Source organism: Pongo abelii, chromosome 12, assembly GCF_028885655.2.
Source record: "Pongo abelii isolate AG06213 chromosome 12, NHGRI_mPonAbe1-v2.0_pri, whole genome shotgun sequence".
Taxonomy (NCBI): domain Eukaryota; kingdom Metazoa; phylum Chordata; class Mammalia; order Primates; family Hominidae; genus Pongo; species Pongo abelii.
Genome location: NC_071997.2, coordinates 122,300,027 through 122,325,391, shown reverse-complemented (window position 1 = coordinate 122,325,391; position 25,365 = coordinate 122,300,027). Strand labels below are relative to the sequence as shown.

Genomic DNA, 25,365 nt, shown 5'->3' with positions numbered 1-25,365 from the left:
TGACCAATAAGCACATGATAAAATGCTCAACTCATTAGTCATTAGGGACCTGCAAATCAAATAACACACCACTCACACCCACTAGCATGGATATAATAAAGATGACAGACAGAGACAGGTTTGGTGTGGATGTGGAAAACCTGCAACCCTCATACGCTGCTTGGTGGGAATGTAAAATGGTGCAGCCACTTTGGAAAACAGTCTGACAGGTTTCTCAAAAAGTTAAATAGCTACACTGTATGACCCAGCAATTCCGCTCCTAGGTATAGACCCAAGATAAATAAAAACACGTTCATGCAAAAATTTACACATTCATTTTCACAGCCAATTATTAACCGCTTCCCCCAAAAGAACACAACCCAAATGTCCCTTAAAAAACGAATGAATAGCAAAATGTGTTATATACATACAATGGTATATTATTCAGCCATAAAAAGAAAAGCAATTCCGATGCAAGCTACACCACTGAATGAATAAACCTTGAAAACATTACGCTCAGTGAAAGAAGCAAAGACTTCACATTGAATGATTCCATTTGTATGAAATGTCTGGAACAGGCAAAGCTATGGAGACAGGAAGTAGATTAGTGGTTGCCAGGGGCCGGGGGATGAAAAGATGGGGGTAAATGCTAAAGGGTATAGGGCTTCTTTCTGGGGTGATGAAAATGTTCTGGAATTACACAGTGTGATGGTTGCCCAACTCAGTGAATACACTAAGAACCACTGAATCATACACTTTAAAAGGATGCATATGGTCTGTGAATTATATCTCAATTTTAAAAAAGAATAATCTCCCTACTACTGCTTAAGAAAAAAAAAAGGGATGAAATCTTTGTCATTCTTTTCTATTTGGTGACTATATTGAAGAGGACTGACTATGAATGAGAAAAAATTTTTTTAAGAAATAAAACTGTATCCAGCTAACAGTAAATATTTAAGCAGCTTACTCCTCCTACAATGTGTGACAGGTATTATTACTACTGGCTAAAAAAAATGGATCTTTTAAATCAACTTAGAATAGGATGACCACTGGCAGAGTAGTTTGTCTTCTAAAATGATAGTATCTGGGCAAGCTGGGTGTGACTGTCACAAGTTATCAGAACTCACCAATTCCGGTCTTCTTCAAAGTCCGTATACCCTCAGAGGGTCAGGATGTAGTAGTCCTACATCTTTAGAGGGTCAGCACGGGACTTTTGCTTTATAAGCCGCACCTGAGGCCACAGAGCGATCCAGAAACCAAGATAGCTGGTTCATCTCCAACAGAGCTAACTCCAGGGCCACTAACTCCCTGTCTCCCTTGGGACACCAGTGACATTCCTGGCTCTGCTGCAGTCACACACTGTGCTCTTGGCCCACCAGGGGCTCTGGTTGCAGGGAAAATGCTAGAACAGGGAACACAGCTTCCTCAATAAGGGAGAAGTGTGAGAAGGCTGCTCTGAGGACACACACACAAACAGTATTGGAAGCTTATTTTTCTTTTTGAATTAAAAATAACAATAAAAGACAACTCACCCTCTTTAATGTAAATGTCAATTGTTTGCTGCCAACGGTGGTGTCGGATACACTCAATGTCCCATTTTTTGCTTCAATTTTCAAACGATCTTCAAGGGTTTTGCTATGGGAAATTCAAAAGAATGCCACATTAATCAAAATTATGTTTTAATTTACCATTTGAAACAAGTTTTGATTAGAATTGATAGGGAAGAAAAATGTTTACACATGTAAACAAAAAATATCATTCATTTAACACAATAAATCAAAAGAATTAGGTGCATTCAAATAGTCATTATTCATATTCCAGAGACAGACTGCAAAACAATGGCTGGCAAAAACACCCACTAATTTAATATCTTAAGTGGCAGGACCAAATACTTCAATGCCTGCTACTTTTCTTACTAAAATCCATCATATTTCCGAAGACCAAATGCAAAGAGCGATCTACTCCTGAAGCCTGTAATTGATCATAATGGTCAATGGCATTTATGATATAATGATATATTTAAACAATACACAAATTAGGTATGTGAGTATTTTGGCCACTCATCCACCTTTTACAAAGGAATGAGCACAAATTAAGTCCTCCAGGTCAAGCCACAGAGAAGAGCTATGATAATTCTCGTTTTTCCTTCACTCAGTCTTAACTCCGTAGACTGCAAGCCATCATCCCACAGCATGAACAGCTTGAAACATGCATCTGTCTGATGACACTGAGAGAAAACAAAAGCAATTACACTTTGGGTAATTCTACCTGATTCAGCTCTAGCCACTGCTATCTCTCCAGGTATCTTTCCTTTTAGTTTCTTACCTGACTTACTCTTTCTGACATACTTTATTCCAAATTTAAATCTCATTTCATTTCTTGATCACATTTTCCAAATTTTTCTAGGCTCTCTTTATATAATCTGTGTCTCTGTTACAGTCTGCTGTGCCCTGCATTTCACTGTCATCTGTGTAATTAACACAACCCCCCTCTGCTTTCCAATAAAGAGGTTAAGTATGAATTTTGAACTCGTTATATGAAACTTCACTGCAAGTTATAATAATGTTTTATTATAAACTAGAACACTGGCCCTTTTTGTTAACTTGGTTTAGAGGGAAATAAACTGAATTAAGCCTAATGATATATATTTTCAGTAAGTTTAAACAGTTACTCTAACTTTTCTAGAAATGGCTAAAGCAATAGATTCCTATCCCCCTGATAAGACTGAGAGAGATGCAAGGGAAGACAAAACAAAGAATATGGTTCTCTTCTATTCTGTTCCCTCCTCAAAAATAGTATACTCTCTCCTGTCCTCCCTGCCCCAGATCAAATTCAACGCAGCCCTTTAAAGTGATGGCTAAGAAACCTGACTGAAGAAAAAAAAAAGGCTGAACTGTGTGAAAGAGTCTTTTCTTCCCTGAAATATGATCTTTGTAACTAATTACTGAGGAGAGCACAGCTCCTAAATGATTCTTAAGACAAAGTGATGCTTCTTTGAAATTCTGAAGCTAATGTTTGATGTTCACACCATGAGAAATTTATCTCTAGTTTACAACTCGTAGTAATGTACTAAACATACCTTCTTTATATAATTTGAGACATAAAGTGGTTAGCATAAAAGTGGCACTCTTTTCTAAGCAATAATGTTATTAAGAAGCACTTTTAAAGTACTTTTCATCTTCAAAGTTCTTTATAGACTAACTAATTAATCCTTTCAACATCCCTGAGACAGAAATATTTATCCTTTATAGATGGCAAAAAAGGGAGGTAAGATGTGAAATGACTTGCTGCAGGCCACGTAAGGATTCAGTTCTAAGCAGGATTCCAATTTCAGAATTGCTGGTTTCCAGGCAAGTGTCAGGCCATACTTGATTTACACAGTTTTGTTCAGGAAACTTGTCCATTAAGTATTCTCAATGACAAGCTTCCACATGACAAACGGAATGAAATGAAGATTTAGGTTAGCTTTTTTTCTTTTCTAACAATTCAAAAGTAAAGTGTAAATGGACTCTAGCATGTGAATTATGTGAGCCTCAGCAAATTCCTCAACCTGTTCATGTCATTCTTCTTCTTTCTTTTCATAGCTATAAACTCTGAGGTTTCAAAGTTAACAGGGCTGCTGTGCCTATGGAGTAGCCATTCTTTTATTCCTTTACTTTCTTAATAAACTTGCTTTCACTTTAAAAAAAAAGTTAACAGGAATTCTGATGGAACCACTGAGAGAAGATGGTATACAGAAAACACTAATTTAGGAAGAAAAAGACTTTGCCAGTAAATTGTGAGCAATTATTACTCTGTTAAGAATGACCTTACTTCCTCCATGATAGGGCATACACATTCTGGGGTTTCTCTCAATGTACTTTCAATGTGCACTTGTAAAAACTTGTTCTGTCTAGGCTATTTGGAAAGACAAGCTGAGTTTTGGAACAAACCATGGCAGAAGATCAGACACAGACAGAGACCATGTGTGGAGATTTCTACATTAAAGAAGCTCCACTTCCCTCCCTTTGAAAGTCAGTTTACTGAAAGCATTTGCTAACCAGCAGTTCCACAGCCTGCTTTTTGAGTGTGACTTTGGTCAGAGATGACCTAAGTAGACACTGCTGTAGGAACACCTGAAAATTCCTTATTGAACAGAACAATAAAAGGCAGAACACCAAGCTGCACGCGCTTCTCAGCATGTTTCTTCCAGGACACTGGCAGGTGGCAGAGGAAGATGGCAGAATTGGCCTTTCCCTCCCCCTCTCCCCTCCCCCGCTCCCTGCCCCGCCCCTGCTTCTTTTCCCTGCCTAGGCTTTACTTTAGGTCTGACAGCCATGGCGGACTTTCTCATTGGTGTATAGTAAAGGATTCTAGGGGAAAATCTAATTGGAACAAGTAGATAAAAACAATCCCCAAACTTGTGATTGCTAAGAAAATAGATATAGGCTTTACAATGTTAAAAGTGGGTAGAATTACTCAGTGTAGAATGCAGAAGGCTCCCAGGGGAAGAACCTAAATTATTAGTAAATTTATCTTAAAATGAAAAGGAAAGTGGGCAGAAACTACAAGGAAGAAAATCAAATTAAATATTTAGGTGCACCAGGGAGGTTAATTTACTCTGGGGTTTTAAAATACGAACACACGCGCACACACATATTTAATGAAAACTCAATGCTCCTCGGCTGAGAGGGTTTGAATCCCACTGCACGGAAGGGGCAGTGTGGGGGTGGGGTCATATTCATAAAGGCATGTGCTTCAGGACAGAACTGAGAAGAGTTAATTAACTCTAATTAAAGGAGCCCCCGCTCCATAGTCTATATCGGAGGGAATAAATTAGAAAATGGAGAAAGAGAATCCACAGATAAAGGATTAAGTATTTTTTAAATTTAATTTTAAGTACTTTGCTTTAAAAATAACTACCTTTGACAAATATTTACATATGCCATAAGGTTTAGTAAAACCTTTATTTGAATGCTTTCCATTTCCACGTGTTGCTTCAAAGGCCCTATTTCAAGAGACCAGGCAAGATTTCAGGCAACCATGAAATCTGATCCCTCATCTATAGGCGTAACGAAGATTTAAAAGATTCCTAATACCCGGCGTTGCTGGAGTGTGGGGAAACAGGCGCTCTGGCCAGAGTGCAAAGTGCTCAAGCCTTTTTGGAGGGTGATCTGGCAGTCTCTACCACATACCCCCGCTGATCCAGCAAACTCCTACTAGGAATATACTCTAAAGAAATACTTGTCCGTGTGCGTACACATATTTGTGACTGTGAAAAGGGAAAGAGAAAAAGCAGCAACCTAAACACCCATAGTTAGAGGAACAACATACATCACAGCACATCCACCTTATGAAATATTTATGCAGCCAGAAGGTAAGCCTACTGTACTTATAAAGAAACATTTCCAAGACTTGCTGTTAAATGAAAAGAGCAAGTTAAAACAGTATAATTGGGCTTAGCACAGTGGCTCATGCCTGCAATTCCAGCATTTTGGGAGGCTGAGGCAGGAGGATGTCGTGAAGCCAGAAGTTCAAGACCAGTCTGGGCAACAAAATGAGACCCCATCTGGACAAAAAGTTTAACAATTAGCCGCATGTGGTGGCCTGTAGTTGCAGCTACTCAGGAGGGTGAAGTGGGAGGATCATTTGAGCCCAGCAGGTCGAGGCTGCAGTGAACCATGATTGCGCCTCTGCACTCCAGCCTGGGTGACAGCGTGAGACCCATCTCAAAAAATAACATGAAGAGTATGAACCATTCATGTTAAAGAAAAAAAGCTACAGGTATAGATCTGTGAGTGTGAACACATACAGGAGTGAATGCATTTTTTAAAGGAGAGAAGTATGGTGCACACACAGCCATGACCTCAGGGAGGGAGGTGGGGGACAGGAGAGGCTTTAACCTTCAGTCCACACTCTTAAGTATTACAATGATAATATGCCTACATAGTACTGAGGACATATTCCTTGAGTAATACAAGATTCTCTTTTTAAAAATGTAAGCCTGGAATTTAATTACTTCCCAGATTAGATTTTTAAATACTTATATTAAAACAAAGCTGCACTACCTCAGCTCTTATCCACTATCAGAGGAATGTGAGCTGAAGAGTAAAAACATGCCATATTAATTCACAAAGTGGATAATGTTGCAGACACGATAAAAAGCTCACCCAAAGCTACCAAGCTACCCGGTGAAGAAGATGAGCTCCTCAAAGGCAGGGACTGTCTTAAACATCTTTGAATTTCTAGGACCTACCACAGTGCAGGTACTTCAAAGAATGCTTTCATAAATGGAACTGAAAGGCTGCCTGGCAGCTAGTACTGACTACCCAAGAAGAGAAGTTATCCCCATCTACTGAAATGTGGAGAGTTTTCACTCTAAGGACTCTCTTCCTCCACTGTTCACCGACGCACACAGCTCCACTCCTGGACCTTGCAGGTCGCGGCAGCTCCAGATACCAGAAAAGGCTGACGTGCCCAGATTCCTGAGGCCAACAAGCATGGCCTTCCCAATCTTTCTACCTCTAACCAGAATGATGTCCCCTATGTCCACGCATCTGGACTTCTTTCCTCCGTGTCTCTGAGGATGCATACCTTGTCTTTTCTGAGGCTCTCCTTACCTGGTACTCGGGCCCACCGCCACCCGGTTCCTTACCAGATGCTACTTTATCAACTGACTCAATTCTGTCAATTCCTTACTACCCCCTTCCGTGGCTGAGTCTTCTCTGCCTACTAACAAACCACGTCTCTCAAGTCTATAAACCGCTTTCCATCAAGTTATTGGCTTGCATCCCTTTCTTTCACTACCAAACTTCTTGAAAGACTCACCTACACTAACTGTTCACTGTGTTTTCTATCTCCCAGTCACTCGTCTCTTTACTGCAGTTGGTCATTTGGCAGGACTGAGACACGAGTGCCGGTGAGGCCATCCGCATACTGGCCTTTTCCCAGCCTTCGTGCCTGGGCCTCTCTGCTCCGCTGGGTGTCAGGACCACTCCCTTCCCTGAGACACGCTCCAGGTTTGGCCCTTTCCAGTTTTCCTCTCAGCTTGTTGACAACTCCAGTATTTTTACTGTCCATCTTCTCCTCTGTCTGCTTTCTAACAGAATTTTTAGTCCTAGGCAATCAGTACATCTGTGAGGTCTCCAAAATTCTATGCAAATACATCACAGGCATTTGTATTTTTCTCTAGAGAGGTGTACGGTATGGATTTTATCACAGGTTCAAGTAAAATATTTGTTTTTCCCCAAGCTTCCATTCTTAGCCCTGATCTTACTTTATACAATGACGGTAAATCTCTTTTCATTCGTGATCTTGACCACGCAATAAAGGCTGGTATCTCTCAAACTGACATCTCCAGCCTCCCCTTCCTGGGCCCGATGGACATTGCCATTGGTTTACTGAATGTGACACAGAAGACGCATGGGCTCCTTTATTTAATGTGCACAAAACCCATCTCATTACTTTTAGCCTTAAACCTATTTTGCATTCTGCATTTTTTACCTCAATGGCAACATTGCCAGACATCGCTAAGTCATCCTTGACTATTCCCTTCTCCTTTGATATTACTAGGAACTGATGGTGGAGTTTGTGCCCATTTTTCTTTCTCACTGTTAGTCTTCTGGTCTGTCTGCTCCTCTCCACCCCATCGTTCAGGCCTGTGGCCCTTCTAACTGGGATGATTCTAATGATTTGAGAGCTGGTCTCTGAGTGTCCAGGTTCTCCGCACATTGTCTTTCTAAAATGGAGATATTTTGCTAATGGGTTTCTGGGAATAGGGACTTTTTATGCCTATGTTTTTATTTGCTACAACAAACATGCACTGCTTTTATTACAAAAGTATTTACAACACTAGGGGAGGGGTTGGAATAGATTGGATCCCATTCATCTAAGCTGTAGGATCGTGGCTTTCCAGTGCTTGCTCGGCTACCCCTTCAGGCACCCCGTGCTCTGGCTGTAGGAAGGCACCCCCAACCCTTCGCATGGCCTGCCTGTGGCTGCACTGTGCCTCTGCCAGGAATGCTATCCTTCCCAACAGCCCTGAATGCTCCACTCTGTATCTTTCCACAGCCAGTTTCCATATGATTTCAAGGCTCCCCAAATTCAGTTCCTTCCTTCTTATGCTCCTTTCCCATGAGCAAATGGGTGGTAGAGAGGCTGATAAGTGGATGAACAGACTCACAAACAAAGTTAGCCCACTGTAAGGCATAAAAATATGTGTCAACAGACACACGTGTTTATCTAAAGCCATATGACCACACCAAGCAACGCAGACAGCTCACTCAAGTCTCCAGCTACCATTCACGATCCACCTTTCCCTTTATAGAAACAGTTTTAAAGCTAGGCAAGTCCAAGTGAACATTTAAATATAACACATTCAATCTGATGTTGTCTCTTGTTGACTGGCTTGCGGTAACTTGTAGAATAAACATACAGAGTCACTTTAGTTCTCTGAAGGATCATGGTTTAATGCTTCACCAAATACTCATGTAAATATTATCACTTATATAGTTCTCAAAAAGGATGTTTAACTTAGTAAGAATGTTTAACTTGGTGATATTTAACTTAGTAAGAATGTTTAACTTGGTTATATTTAACTTAGTAAGAATGTTTAACTTGGTGATATTTAACTTAGAATGTTTAACTGCAGTTTATTCACCTCGCTATGGGTTACTCTTAGATACAAATTTTTATCCTCTTTGTTTTATACTTCCATATCCCACCATAGCCCCCAGGCAAAAGGAAGAATGTTAGAGAGATTAGTCAGACCGCCTACCCCCAAATCACAGCCTCCTGTTGCTGTGGTTACACTCAAAACAACTGCTCCCAGATTTTCCTGGTCAATGGCTATGGGGAAAAGGAGTCCTTTCTCAGCAGATCTTGAAGGATTAACTTCTGAGTTGCCTGATGTGTTGTCACGGCAAAAAAGATTCACAGTTTCAGCAAGTATTTCTCAAGTGCCCACTCTATGCTAAGTACTTATTCAAGAGCCAGAGATAAAGCAGTAAATAGAGCAAGACAAAAACAGCATATACTCAACAAATAAATTTACTCCACAGAACCAGAACAGCACAAACCAAGCAGGACTCCCAATAAAACAACTACGCATAACAGCTGTATAAAAAGTGAGGCTGCACACGCTGCTGGAGAATGTAAAATGGCACAGCCTGTGGACAAGTTTGCTGGTTTCTGAAAAGGCTAAACATAGAGTTACTATATGACCAGCAATTTCTTCCAATTCTTGCACATAGATGAAAACATATGCAAAACACATGTAAAACTGTATAAACCAATGTTCACAGCAGCATTATTCATAATAGCCAAAATGTGGAAACTACCCAGATGTCCATCAACTGACGAAGGGATACATAAACTGGTCTACACATACACTGGAATATTACTTGGTAATAAAAACAAATCGAGTGGAGTTGTCCCTTGGTATCTGCTGGGGAACTGGTTCCAGGACCTCCCTTGGATACTAAAATCCATGGATGCTCAAGTTGTATAAAATGGTGTGGTTATTTCCATATAACCTGTGCACACCATCTCCTATATGTTAAATTATCTCTAGATTACTTATAATACCTAATACAATGTAAATGCTACATGCATAGTTGTTATACTATTGTTTAGGGAATAAAGTCAAGAAAAAAGTCTGTACACGTTCAGTACAGTTACAAACTTTTTCTGAATATTTTCAACCCATATTGGTTGAATCTATGGATGAGGAACCCTCGGATACAGAGGGCCGACTATACCGATAGATGCTGCAACACGGATGAACATTAAAGACAGTGTGCTAAGAGAAAGAGGCCAGCCACAAAAGGCCACACATTATACAGTTCCTTTTACATGAGATGTCAGAATAGGCAAATCGATAGAGACAGAAAAGTAAACTAGCGGCTGCCTCAGAATGGGAGATGGGGTAGGGTAAATGTGGGGTGACTGCCCATAAGGCGTGGGGTTTCTTTTTGGGGTGATGACAATGTTCTAAAATAATGGTGATAGTTCCAGAACTCTGTGAATATACTAAAAACCAGTGAACTGCATGCTTTAAGTAGATTAATTGTATGTTACATAAATTATATCTCAAGAAAGTTGTTATTTTAAAAAGTGAGGTTGGTCAGTAAAGAAAACACCTTCAAAAGATATCAAGAACATTACAGTTGGCCCTTGAATAACATGGGTTTGAACTGCCCTGCTCCACTTACACGCAGTTTTTCCACTAAAAGTTAACACCACTGCTCGCCTCCCCCGCCTCCCTTCCACTTCCTCCTCTTCTGACTCTGCCATCCGAGACAGGAAGACCAATCCCTCCTCTTCCTCTTCTTCAGACCACTCAACACGAAGACAACAAGGACGAAGACCTTTACAATGATCCTCTCCCACCTAATGAATATATTTTCCCTTCCGTATGATTTTCTTAATAACATTTGCTTTTCTCCAGCTTATCTTATTGTATGCATACGGTATACAATACATAGGACATACAAAATATGTGATAATTGACCCCTGACTGTTAAAAATTCTGGTCACCAGTAGGCTATTAGTAAAGTTTTTGGGGATATTCTAGGTTCTAAGTCACCAGGAAGGTTTTAAAAAAAAAAATGAAGTTTTTGGGAAATCAAAAGTTGTATGTGTTAGGTCTAGACTTTCTAGTGAAAATAAATAACACAAAAAGTTAAATGCATATATATATATATATATATATATATATTTTTTTTTTTTTTTGAGATGGAGTCTAGTTCTGTCACCAGACTGGAGTGCAGTGGCATGATCTCGGCTCACTGCAACCTCTGCCTCCCAGGTTCAAGCAATTCTCCTGCCTCAGTCTCCTGAGTAGCTGGGACTACAGGCACACGCCGCCATACCCAGCTAAGTTTTATATTTTTAGTAGAGACAGGATTTCACCATGTTGGCCAGAATGGTCTCCATCTCCTGACCTCATGATTCGCCCACCTCGGCCTCCCGAAGTGCTAGGATTACAGGCGTGAGCCACCGTGCCCAGGCTAAATACACACTTTTTACTTTGCAGGGGGTTGGCACTCCTAGCCCTCGAGTTGTTCAAGGGTCAACTCTACTAGCTTCTTTATTCATGGACATATCTTTAGTTAGTTCATCAAAACCAGAATTTTGAGGTGCTTCTGAATTCGAAATTGAAGGATTCACTACATCTGGTGTTGCAGATATTTGCTAGAAGCTGGTGAAATAAAGATGAATAAAACATATCTCAACCCCAGAAACAATTCCACCTGTTCACTGATGTCCTCCCCACCCTTTTCCTCCTCCCACTTCGGAGAAAACACCTTCTCCTGCACAGAGAGCTGGGAGCTGGAGAAGTACAAGGTACAGAAATGTACTGACCCCAGCCTAACACCTGGTCTATTCTGCCCACTCCTCTTGCTCCACCTCAAGACTGCTCCCTTGGCTCCCAGACATTCCACTATTCTTCTAAGACATCTCCTGGGACCGTCTATCATATTCCAATCTTATGCATCAATACTTTGCCTAGGAATTCTCAAAGCAGAGACTTGCATAATTTAGAGTTTATATACAACTTGGGCTTGACACCTAGCTTGTTCCTGACTCAGACTCCTGACAACTGAAAATTAATTCAAATAAAACTACCTTTTTTGAGGAAGTTTAATTTTTTTGGAAGGGTGGTAAATATTTATAACATACAACTTACCATTTTAACCGTTTTTAAGTAGACAGTTCAGCAGCATTACGAACATTCACACTGTTGTACAACCACCACCAACTATTTCCAGAACATTTTCATAATCCAACCTGAAACTCTGTACCCATGAAACACTCGGCAACCACCATTCTACCTTCTGCCTCTTTCTACATATTTGCCTATTCTAGAATACCACTCCTTTTGATCTCTCAATTTTCCTGAAAAAGACTTAAAATTTCTGGCAAATTTTCCAAGTAGCCTTTTCAATAACCAGGTAAAGTGAGATGGGGTAAACATAACCGAGGTTCTGATTTTTTAAAATAGCTTTGTGAAGAAGCAGAAAAGTTGTCATCTCCTAGCAACCACTGTCCAAAAGGCTTCAAACCACTGATGTGCAGGGCACAGAATAAGTATTTGTAGGTGAGGGAACCCCATGGGGAAAAAACAAGGACAAGGAAAGTGTGTGGCTTCTGCAGCTTAAAAGTGTTCCACTGATACTCATAAGGCTCTCTCTACCCTATATTTTACTGCATGTAAACTATACCTCAAAAAGTTGTGACAAATAAGTAAATCCCCTAGAGACCAATGTACTTCAATAGCGACACTCCCCTCAGGCCTCCTGGGTGCTTCCCTCACACATCACCTCCTGCACGGCCTTACCTCCCCCGCTTCCCTTGTCCCCTCCACCCTCTGCACCTCCACCATCCAAAGACAGAAAAGTCATCTTTAGGGCAATGTGCCAGAGAGGAAAAGCAAGGGCTTGGTTACATGTCAACTGTGCGCTCAGGCAGTGCTACTCACTTCATCAGTTTCTGCTTTGTGGCAGAATCTTTGAAGCTTCTAAATTCTTCTCCTGCTTTGATCTCATAAAACTGGGGCTTTAGGACTGTCTGCTGGTCCTCCTTGAGTCGTTCCTGCCGCTTCACTTTTTCCTCCTGCTGGAGGAGTCTGCGTTGCTTCCTGACCTCTTCAACCCAGGCTTTTTCATCATCTGAACTCTCCGAACTTTCTGCATCACTTGGTTTTCCTTCCGGCTCTTCCTCCTCTTTCTGAGAATAAAAATAGTAAGCAGCAACTCCTTTCTCCCAGTCAAACACAGACCCCTTGGTTTCTCTGAAGCAGCACTGGCCCATTAATGAGTGCCTAACAGCTGCTCTACTGCATGCATCAGGAGAAATGCCTTTAATTAAATAAGATAATACTCCTAAGCCCAATGTCAACCACTTAATATGGAATTAATAACATCTCTAGTATAATCAAAGACTCTTCTAACTTACAAAGAAAACATTATATTAAAGAAACAGTAGCAAATTCTAACTGATAAGGAGTACATTACTTTTTCACGAAGTTCTTGTTGCTCTAAGAGTCTTAGTTTCTTCTTCCTTTTTTCACTAATTTTTGAAACAAGTGGATTCAGAAGCCTAAATTCTTCACTCTCTTCATCTACTTGGAAGTCAGGGTTCTCAAACATAACTTTAAATCGATCATCGGTGAGAATATTAGGAAGACTCTATAAGGAGGAAAAAGTACGTAAAAATTTAAGTTAATATCTGATTAAAATTTGACCAGAAAAATGGTTTTAAAACACTGATTCTATTGTAAGTTAATAAGCAGCATGAGGCATACATTATTAACTCATTATGAAACTTCTTCCAGGACTTTCAACGTGCCCCTAGGTTTTAGCTGCCATCACCAAAACAACCTCTATTAATCTACTTTGCAGATGATCTATACCACTTGGCCATTACATACAATGAGCTAAGAATGAGCCTTCTGGCTAACTTTATGCTTAACACATTAGAAAGAATTTCTTCAATTAACATTTTAATGCAAAAAAACACCTTTCAAGAAGATACATAAGTTTTTAAAAAGTGGCTTTTATTATTTTTTAGAGACAGGGTCTCACTCTGTCGCCCAGGCTGGAGTGCAGTGTCATAATCACGGCTCACTGCAGCCCCAACCTCCTGGGCTCAAGTGATCCTCCCACCTCAGTCAGGCTCCCAAGTAGCTGGGACCACAGGTGCACCACCACACCCGGCTAATTTTTTATTTTTTGTAGAGATGGGTCTCACTATGTTGCCCAGGATGGTCTTGAATTCTTGGGCTCAAGCAATTTCTCGTGCCTCGGCCTCCCATAGTACTGGGATTACAGGCATGAGCCACTGAAAACAGGGCTTTTAAATAAAGCTTAGTTACTACACTGACTTAAAATAAGCAATTCTTTCAACTTCAGATTCCAAAACTGGGAGAGGAGCTATACAAAGTCAGTAACTCACATGGGGGGATGCAGGAAGCTGGTGATGTCAGTTTACCGATTCCAGCTGAGTTACTGGGAAACAGAAGGGACATTTCCATCCCCTACAGGGTTGTTTCATCAATATTCCCCCTCAGGTCAACTAATTGTTATCAAAGGATATGGTGTATCCTTCAGATACAAAAACTTTGGCTACTGAGACTCATTTAGATAGCACAGGACTGACACTAAATTCCTTTTTATTTGTACCATTTTCAATGGAAAGTTTTCTAAACTGTACTGTAAACTTACCTGTTCACTTAAGTAGATGACAGAGAATCTTACACATTTAGGACTGTCTTATTGTTCCTTCTCTGCTACAGGCTTGGAAGCCAGATGAAACTGCTTACTTAGAATTGTTTGTCTATCAGAGTAAACAGCCCTGAACACTGCTGGAAAAAGCTGACCTGTTTGTGATGGACTCTGACTCTGCTGAACAGACTACTTTACTATTTCTCCACTGTTGAGAGTAAACGAGATTGCAGGCAGTTGAGTTCTGAATATTATTTGTGTGATAGACCTATACAAAAGTTTAGTAAATCATAAGATATTAAGGAACTTGGCCTGTTAATTATTTGTATGTACCTAAAAACAGATAAACCCTTACCTAAAATTCTAAGATATTAAATGCAACAAGTCTTCCCTGATTAAACATCATTTCCAAGAAAGACTTAGGACGAAGGGAAAAAGAAAGGTAAGACCAGGTTCCTGATCCTAAACTAGTAAGGAAGAAAAAACACTGCAAACACATGTGCTACTAGGCCCCTTCTGAGGGCTGCTCGGTAGTGCTGAAAGTGCCACAGGAGAGGACAGATAAAGGAATCCCAACAAAAGACACCCCAGGAGGGGCCTTGGGGGGTGCAGCATCAGGGAGGGGGCTTGAAAGATGAGTAGGTTTCAACAAGTAGAAATCTGAAGAAACAGCATTTCCAGCCGATGGGAGTGGTGAATAGTCTGGCGACATAAGAATGATGCAATTTCAAAAACAATTTTTTGATTGGGCCATACTGTAAAGGATTTTAAATACCATGACTGTTATTTTGAAGATATAAGGGGAAACCACTAGCGAAGAGGAGGAGGGGGAGGAAGAAGAGGAAGAGGAAAAGGAAGAGAAACAAAGGAGGGAGACAGGGAAGGAGGGAGGAAGGAGAAGATGGATGATCAACAGAAGTGTGCTTCAAGACTCCCAGATGACAGAACTGGCCAGGTGGTGGTTCACACCTGCAATCTCAGCACTTTGGGAGGCTGAGGTGGGAGGACTGCTTGAGGCCAGAAGTTCAAGACCAGCCTGGGCAACATGGTGAGATGCTGTCTATACAGAATACAAAAAATTAGTCAGGCGTGGTGGTGCACGCCTGTAGTCCCAGCTACTTGGAAGGCTGAGGTAGGAAGATCGCTTGAGCCTGGGAAGTCAGGGCTGCAGTGAGTTGAGATCACACCATGCACTCCAGCCTGGGTAACAGAGAGACCTTGTCACAAACAAACAAACAAACAAAACAACCCAAAATTGTGCTTCAAAAGTCTGCAGCAGCATGATGTCTGACGGACTGCTGAGTAAGAAGTTAGGATCATGAGAAGACTAAGAAGCCATTTTAAGAAACTGGCAAGAGACAGGGCCTGAATTAGGGCAATGGGAACAGACAGCTTTTAAGAAAGAATAATTGTGAGATACAGTTCTAAATTAGAATTGACAGATCCAGCTATGGAGATGGGAGGGTTAAGAATTAAAAACAGGGTTAGAAACTTCTCTCAAACATGCAGCTTAAGCAACCAGAAAGCTGGCGACACTGAGTTAGGGTCCATCACTGGAGAGCATTAGGAAAAAACGCAGGGGTGGAGTAAAGGGGAAGAAATCACGCTCCATTTAGGGCTGCCTATGCCTGTGGCACAGGGAGAAGAGCACCAGGATTCAGACGGACACCACTAGGTGTCTGGGAACGATGCGCCATGTCTCAGGAGAAAGGAGGGGGCTATGATGTAAATTTTGGAGTTATCTGTAGATATCGGATAGGTGATATTGTCAAAGATATTTTCAAATTAATAACTATGTGCCTATTACACATTTTCAGGTTAAAAAAAACCCAAGGACAAATATTTACTTTTCATCTTACTATATTTATTAAAGTAATAATCATATTTAATAAATAAAGAAAATGTTACAAAGACTACATATGTTGCTGGTATTACGATTTTTTTCTTAATTTAAAACAAATCAATTGCATTGCCTAAAGACAAGTATGCTTTGGATGAACAACTATAAAATAAAGCCTCTTTTGACCCAGCTTGTAAAAATATTTCCCTCAGGGTTTTTTCCTAGTCTGTTTGTTTTCACAGCTGTCTTAAGGAAAAAAGTAGGATAAGGTATAGCTATTAATGTTCTATAGGAGCTTACAAGTGTCTGGCTAGTGATCTGTCCTATAAACACCCGTCTACACATGCTCAACTTTACCATTAAAATATAGAAAACATTAAAGTACTATTCATACCACAGTCCTACCTGGAAGAATGGTATCTGTTTACCCGAGTGGGATGCCTATTATTATTCTGTTCCAACATAGTAACATATATGAAGAATGATTGCCATTTGAAACAAATTAGTTTTTTTTTTTCTTTTTTTTATTTTGAGATGGGGTCTTGCTCTGTCACCCAGGCTGGAGTGCAGTGGTGTGATCTCGGCTCACTGCAACCTCTGCCTCCTGGGTTCAAGTGATTCTCCTGCCTCAGCCTCCTGAGTAGCTGGGATTACAGGCACGCGCCACCACGGCTGGCTAATTTTTGTATTTTTAGTAGAGACGGGGTTTCACCAGTTGGTCAGGCTGGTCTCAAACTCCCGACCTGGTGATTCATCTGCCTCGGCCTCCCAAAGTGCTAGGATTACAGGCATGAGCCACTGCACCCCGGCCAATCAAATTAGTTCTTTCAATGCTATGATACCTATGAAGTTAGGCTGGTACAGACTTCTGAGTAAAAACGGTGGCTTGAACACTAGTATCTTCTAATCTCTCCTAAAACCTCACTAGAACAACAGAAAAGGAGCTTTTTAAAAAGGACATAAACCCTTAAGGGAAAAAAGGAAAGGAAATAGGGGTAATAAAAATTTGGAAGCCAGAAATAAAGCCTATTTAAAAATCACACCCCAGCTCTGGAAAGCCTGGCCCCAGCCCTTTCCCACTGAGAAGTTGCCTGGCTGAGGCTGGCACTGCAAGAGCAAGAGAGGTGTGCTGGCCACAAGGAGGGGAGGGCAAGGCTGGCACATGGGGGTGAGGTGCCCTCTGGACTCCTCCAACCTCTTGTGACCTACAGTGGTCAGTTCTAGGAATGCTGGTAGCCAGGCCTTTACCCCCCAAGCAGGAGGACCTGACCAGCCAAGAGAAAGACCTAAGAGACAATGACATGTGCAGCGTCCTTCCCCAAATAGACAGTGTGGCCAAGTCACCGCACAGTGACTGAGGGACCCTGTTCCCACCTAGAGTTTTCATTCAGTTTTTTAACTCTTATTCCTCACTGCCAAAAAATAACTATGGATCATGGCAGGAAAAACTAATTGAAATTTTCTTTCAAGAAAATTCCCCAGCACTGAAGATCGAACTTATAGACTGAGATGGGCTTGCAGCATAGTACAGTCATTTCATGTCAGGTTTCCCAGGACGCTTCCTCTTCCTGGGCTTACACTGTTATTTTAGAGAAACAACTCCCCTAGCAACTTCCCAAGGAAAAGCAGCATTTAAGGGGAATTGGTTGTTGTTGAGAACTTCATGTCTGAAAATATCTACCATACCCTCACATGGACTGACCGCTTGTCTAGGTTGGAAACTATATTCCTTCAGGAAACTGAAGGTTCTTGTAATTCTCTGTCCAACATGGGTTGAGGTGAAGTGAATCCCCAGGATAATGGTAAAGGGAGGTCCCAGGATTAGAAGGTGACCAGGCCAGAATGGAATGGGGCAGAAAATTCTAGAAGCAACTTCTTCAGGAAGGTAAATAAGCATAAGTCTAACCTATCTAAATACCTCAAAATAAGACTTAGAGAACTGACATAGAATTGGGTGTTGATTAGTGATAACTACATAGAAAACGAGCAAGAGAGACAATTATTAACTTCAAAGGACACAAAGATTGAACAAGAAATGCAGTCACAGATTACTACTGACTTGGCTGGAAATAGCACTTACGTAGGCCAGGAATGGTGGCTCGTGCCTGTAATCCCAGCACTTTGGGAGGCTGAGGTGGGAGGATCTCTTGAGCTCAGGAGTTGGAGACCAGCCCGGGCAACACAGTGAGACCTCATCTCTACTAAAATATATACATACATATATATTAGCTGGGTGTGGTGTGCACCTGTAATCCCAGCTACTTGAGAGGCTGAGGTGGGAGGATCACTTAAGCCCGAGAGACTGAGGCTGCAGTGAGCTATGATTTTGCCACTGTACTCCAGCCTGGGTAACAGGCCTTGTCTCAAAAAACAAAAGTACAACAATGTAATGCTGAATACCAACTTAATCAAAATCACAATATAGCTTCCTTGGAAAGGAAAGTTATCAAAAGATAATGCCTAACACTAAAAAGTTAAGAGGCAGGACTACAGGCAAGAGGGAGGGAGGGGGAGAAGGGCAGAGAGAGAGAGAGATTTATACCAAAATAATCAGCTAAAAAGGCAAAAGTGGTTGTCTGAGAAGAGGTGAAAATGGAGGAAGGCAGAGGGAGGAAAAGGGGCAGACAATGGGATGGGCCTACATTCCTAACAAACCTTGGAGAAATGTTTAGGTTTTTTTTGTTTTTGTTTTTGACAGAGTCTCACTCTGTTACTGGGCTGGAGTGCAGTGGCACGACCATGGCTAACTGCGGCCTTGCAGGGAGATCCTCCCACCTCAGCCTCCTGAGTAGCTGGGACCACAGGCATGCACCACCACACCCAGCTAATGTTTTGTAGAGATGTGGTTTCATCATGTTGCCCAGGCTGGTCTTGAACTCCTGGGCTCAAGCGATCCTCCCTGCCTTGGCCTCCCAAAGTGATGGGATTACAGAAATGTTTTTTTTTATTTGTTTGTTTTTTTGTTTGTTTGTTTTTTGAGATGGAGTCTTGCTCTGTTGCCCAGGCTGGAGTGCAATGGTGTGATCTTGGCTCACTGCAACCTCTGCCTCCCAGGTTCAAGCAATTCTCCTGCCTCAGCCTCCCAAGTAGTTGGGATTACAGGTGCGCACCACCACGCCCAACTAGTTTTTCTATTTTTAGTAGAAATGGGGTTTCAGCGTGTTGGCCAGAGTGGTCTCAAACTCCTGGCTTCAAGTGATCTGCCTGCCTTGGCCTCCCAAAGTGCTGGGATTACAGGTGTGAGCCCGTAATGTTTGTGTTAGGCACTGTGCCCAGCCTGAAATGTTTAGTTTTTAAAACTATGTATGTATAACTGTAATTTTAAAAAAACAAAAATTTTAATTGATACTAAAAAAGCTTTAAAAATAATATTTCGGATGTTAAAACTGACCTGATCCAACCCAAAGTATCTGTACCTAATTGTATTCCCTAGAGAGATGAAGTATTACTTTAATACAAGTTCTCAGTGGTATTTAGTAATTCCTGAAACTGCTAAAATACCTGTTCCATGGGCTCCTAGCCACAGAATACACATGGCCTAGAACAGTGATCCTCAACCTTTTTGGCACCAGGGACTAGTTTCACAAAAGACAAGTTTTCCACAGATGGTGGCAGGGGTGTGGGGGTGGGGGGTGAGGGAGTTTTGGGATGATTCAAGCACATTACATTTATTGTGCACTTTATTTCTATTATTATTACACTGTAATAATAATGAAATAATTATACAACTTGCCATAATATAGAATCAGCGGGAGCCCTGAGCTTGTTTTCCTGCAACTAGAAAGTCCCATCGGGGGCTAATGGGAGACAGTGACAGATCATCAGGCATTAGATTCTCATAAGGAGCAGGCAACCCAGACCCCTCGCATGTGCAGTTCACAATAGGGTTCATGCTCCTGCGAGAATCTAATGTGGCCACTGATCTGACAGGAGGTGGGGCTCAGGCAGTAATGTGAGTGATGGGGAGTGGCTGTAAATAGAGACGAAGCTTGAGGTTCACCTCCTGGTGTGTGGCCTGATTCCTAACAGGCCCCAGACCAGTACCATGACCTGGGGGTTGGAGACCCCTGGCCTAGAGATCTCATGCACAGTCCTGCCTGAGCTGCTGCAGAATGAAAGAAAAGTACATTCATCAGAGACTTTAAGGCCACAGCAAGAAACTGACAAAAAAGGCTAACATACAAAAAATGATACCTATAGGAAAAATAGCTCTAACCAAAACTCAAACCCTCACAAATCAAACAGATCACAGATGCCCATGCCTCTCAAAGCTGTTTGTGCATACTGGAAATTCAATACACATTTGTTGAAAGAATAAATACATTCATTCATTTTTTTTTTTTTTTTTGAAGAGATGCTGTCTTGCCCTGTAGCCCAGGCTGCAGTATAGTGGTGTGATCATGGCTCACTGCAGACTCAAACTCCTGGGCTCAAGTAATCTTCCTGCCTCAGCCTCCTAAAGTATTGGGAATACAGGCATGAGCCACTGCACTCGGCCTTAATTGTTAACTAGAATTAATGCAACCAAAATTTCTGAGTTTGGATAATGTCCATATAATACTGATTGACATTATGTGGTGGGCCACTTCCCATTTTAGGTTCAATATCAACCATACAGTAAACATCTTATTTGATTTTTGTGTTCTCAGTGGTAGCAATATTTGGGAACACATTTCACTGTCTCCAATAAATTTCAGCTGCAGACAAGGCAAAACATACCTTTCAAATTGGTATTGCAAGATACCGACTTTCAAATCAGGAGGTATCACAGCTAGTAAAGTTCTCAAGCTTTTGAGAAGCTGAGTTTAAAGGCGAGACTAATAATCTGCTGATGAGACTTAGCATTCTTTCAAGTATTCTTTTAAATTATAATGAAGGATTCTTTCCGTAATTCATGAGTGATTTCTACGATCTTCACTTTACATAAGATGAAACTGTTCAACAACAAATTATACAAACTTTTTCCAAGCACAGCCTCAGATTTTCAAAAGACCATATATAAATATTTCTGGAATGAAACTGAGCTCTGATAACAGGTCTGATTTGGGCTAGGAAGTCACCAACAAGAAGATTAGGGGCACATTTTACAAATACTACTCTTTGGAAGAATTCTGTTATCACGTGATATGGCTACAAAGATCACATTTCCAGCTATGAAGAGCTGAAGAGAAACTGCTGTTTGATGGAAGAAGATAAGAATTTCTAAGGTTCTTCCTCCTTTTCACTGGAAGTAAAATGGTACACAGCTTGGTAATTCTTTACAGGGTGACCCACAAATAGGTTTTAAAATAATCAAATGCCATCCTGATAGTTAATTAGAGAATATGTAGCAACAAAATGAGTGAACGGCAACAGAACGTAGATGTGACTGGAGATAACAGAAAGGCAAGTTCTTGATTCGCACGGTGCCAACAGGAAGGAGTAGCCAAGGAACGCAGTTAAAGAATACCAAGTGCTCCAACAAGACGGTTCAAATTTCAGTTATCTCTGTTCATCAATTATGTTCATAAAGTATAACTCCACTGCGAGCTCCTTAGTCCACAAATCCCTATGTAAATAATGGGTCGCTTTTCTCAAAGCCTGTCAGTGACAGGATACTGCATCAGGCGGTGTGATGCACAGTGAATTTCCTGTTCAGTTCCTGCAGACAGGACGCGTGTGTAACTGTTGCCTTGCTTCTTTAGATACCAAAGACAAACTCGTGTGACATTTACAAAAAAGAACAATTTAGAGAGAACTAAACAACAAGATAAAACTGCAACAACAAAAATGTGAATCAAATTTAAAGGGAGTTATAGAAGAAAGAGCTGGCTGTGGGAATACAGGGAATGTGGCTACAGTCGCTGGCTGGCACTCTAAGTCTGTAGTGAGGGGACCGCGTAATGGTGAACCTCTGAAAACAAATGAGGAAAACAGTTGTGACAAGAAGAAGAAAAGTGTCCCAGTGGAAGTGACACTGGCAAAAAACTTCACATTAAAGGAACTCTCAGAGACATTTCATAACGTCAAAAGAGCAAAGGATGAAACATAGGAAGCTTATCCAAACTTAGAAAATGAGTATGACAATTTGCTGAGGCAAAGAAAAATGCTGGCTCCGTATCAAAAGTTTAGGAGGAGAAAAAAGTAAGCACTGTTCCAAGTACTACTGACAAAAGAAATAAAAGAAAGAAAACAAAGAAAATAAAATACTCAATTACGCTTTATTCCTAATGTTTTAAATTACAATATACTAAAAAGATCCTAGTTTTCCAATTTATAATGGACAGTAAGAGAGTTTTTAATGTTTTGTCAAAAATGTTTAAAGGCATAGAACAACGCTAATTTTCCCTACTGACCATGAGGATTGCTCTGCATGTGTTCAACTTGTGAGGTCATTTCTACCATCCTGCACTATGGGGTATTCTAAATCTTCTCTGGCTGCCCTCAACCTCAACAAAGGTCTACAAAGAAATGGGGGGAAGGGAAGGGCACTTCTGCATCTAGATAATCACAGGGCCTTATAAAAAGGCTCTGGTATACCATGCTGTGCAAAGTAGCAAAATTAAATTGTAACTTAAGTATTCTTGCCTCTATCAGATGATAAAGACTCTGGCATAAAACACAGATAGGAATGCAAACATCTACAGTCTAAGTTAGCTCTACTCTCTATCTACTGAAGCCTTAGGGCATGTATATCCAAAGATCACTTCCATTTAGCTTTTACTGTAAAATGACATTACAAAGCGGAAAAGTTACCTCCCTAACCATGCTTAGGCTTAGCTAACAAGATGATCAGTGTGAGTACTCTGAGGAGAGAGTCAACACAGCAGGAAAGACTTGTATTTTAAGCACTTAAAGACATACATACTCATTTATACACATTGGTGTCACTTAGGAAGGTGCAGAGCCATAGCACACAGACATAAATTCAAATAATAAGTTTGAGGAATTATTTCAACATTGGCATACTATTCATGTCATGAAAATGGAAACCTAAAAGTCCTCTATTTACTTAAGAGAGGCTTCCAGAAATTGAAATTTAAATAATATACTAAAAGAATGTAATAAACGAGGATGAGGGGATGCAGGGAGAGGCTAAGGAAGCAGAAGACAGCAAGGGGGAGTCTTGAGTCTGAATCCATTTGGAAATCACAGCTCTAAGAATGCCCATATCCAGTCCTTGCATGTTACAGATGAAAAAACTGTGACCCAGTGAAGATGAGCAATCACCCAAGGTTACATAACCAGTGTGCCAAGAGCTAGGAACAAGATCCTTTAGTTGCAGTCCCTGGGTATTGAAGAGCATGAACAGAAATGAAGACAAAAGGAGCTCACTCATCTTAGATGCACGTACCTGGTTAAAAACCAGAGGACAGAGAAAGAATAAGCTAAAAAAAAAAAACCTCCTGAGGGCACCACACAGCTGGCCCAGAACTACAAGGTCAGCTCCTTACTAATTAGCTTCTGCAGGCTGTCGCAGGACCAGTTCTTTCCAACTCATTCCAGCACACAACCAAGCTTGGCTATCTGCCTGCCTCATCTAAGCAGAGAAAACAAGATCGGCAAGGACCCAGCTACCTTCATACATCTGAAAACACTAGAAAAATCTCACCTCTGGACAATACCAACTAAACAAAGTGCTAACTTTTATTTATTTTATGACTGATCTTTGTCTATTTTCACATTAATAAAGGAAAGCAGGTGGAAGTTACACTTCAGCCTGCATACTCCTAAGAATACCAAGTCTAAATAAAAATCAGTTACTTCTGGACTTACGAACAAAGAAAAACAATAATCTAAATGTTTAACAATAGAAGGATTGAGTAAATTATAATCACTTCATAAAACAGAATATGTAGCCATTAAAAATATTCACAAAGAATTTTTAACAAAATGGGAAACCACCTGTGTTATTTTAAAGAATCAGAATAAACATTTTACACATACAAGACTCTTGCTATTGTAGTTTCTAATTTTGAAACAAATAAGACAGGAAGAAAATTCACTGAAATATTAATGATGCCTTTCTCTGGTATAAGAATTGTAAGGACAGCTTTCTTCTTGATATTCTTTTCTATTTTCCAGACTTCCCATCTTAAGCATATACTAATCTTATACGCAGGAAAGAAAAAGTCCTACATGTATTTTTAAAGTAAAAAGAAACAATAAAAAAGATGTAAGTTACTATCAACAAAATGCAGAAACAATTTGCCGATACTTTTTCATCTTACCTTAACTTTCTTTTTCCATGCAGATTTCTGCTTCTCCTCTTCTTCCTCAATTAATTTAAGTGCCAGCTGTTTGTTAACTTTCGGCAATTTCTAGAGAGAAAATAAAAGCTGGTATTTTATTTTATTTTAAAAGCTAACATATTTACATATTAGCTTAAAGGTAAACAGTTGTGTAAGTATAATTTCATAAATAGGAGATAACTAATTCTTATTTTATTATTGAGACGGAGTCTCGCTCTGTCGCCCAGACTGGAGTGCAGGGGCGCAATCTCAGCTCACTGCAACCTCCGCCTCCCGGGTTCATGCCATTATCCTGTCTCAGCCTCCCGAGTAGCTGGGACTACAGGAACCCGCCACAACGTCCGGCTAATTTTTTGTATTTTTAGTAGAGATGGGGTTTCACTGTGTTAGTCAGGACAGTCTGGATCTCCTGACCTCATGATCCGCCCGCCTTGGCCTTCCCAAAGTGCTGGGATTACAGGCATGAGCCACCACGCCCAGCCAACTAATTCTTATTTGTAAAATTTCATTATCCTCATAGGAGGAAATGTAGACAGGTGATGATACCAGGTGGGCCACATGGCAAAAAAACGGCAACCCCAGCTTACTGCTGGGGAACTTGCCCTCATGTCTCTTCCCAGGGCACTGAGAGGCAGTACAATGGCTCATGCCTGTAATCCCAGCACTTTGGGAAGCTGAGATGGGAGGCTCACTTTAGCCCTGAAGTTAAAGACCAGTCTGGGCAACACGGCAAAATCCTGTCTCTACTAAAACTACAAAAAATTAGTTGAATGTGGTAGTGTGCACCTATAGTCCCTAGCTATTTGGGAGGCTGAGGTGGGAAGATCACTTGAGCTCAGGTCGAGGCTGCAGTGAGCTCTGATCATGCCACTGTACTCTACCATGGGCAACAAAGCAAGATCCTGTCTCAAAAATACACCAGAAATCTTTTAACAGTCTGGAAAAACAAAAAAGTACTGAGGGTAAATGCAGAAAATAGTCACTAGTCTTTTATAGTGACAGAGTATGTACGTATACCAACGTTCAGTTACACATTGGTATCATTTGGTGGTTGAAATGAACCAACAGGGGCGGCTGCAGACAGACTGCAAGGCAGGCGCAGGAGCAGGGC

At 40.9% G+C, this 25,365-nt stretch overlaps 1 protein-coding gene across 1 annotated transcript in view; it reads right to left on the bottom strand.

The window, feature by feature from the left end:
* Positions 1-25,365, bottom strand: part of NOL10 (nucleolar protein 10) — a 121,296-nt gene that overhangs the window by 4,462 nt on the left and 91,469 nt on the right. The window contains exons 17-20 of the mRNA XM_002812290.5: positions 24,234-24,323; positions 12,975-13,148; positions 12,440-12,687; positions 1,512-1,614 (exon numbers count right to left, since the gene is read on the bottom strand). Of these exons, the coding sequence (XP_002812336.2) occupies positions 1,512-1,614; positions 12,440-12,687; positions 12,975-13,148; positions 24,234-24,323 (615 nt within the window). The remainder of the gene's footprint in view (positions 1-1,511; positions 1,615-12,439; positions 12,688-12,974; positions 13,149-24,233; positions 24,324-25,365) is intronic.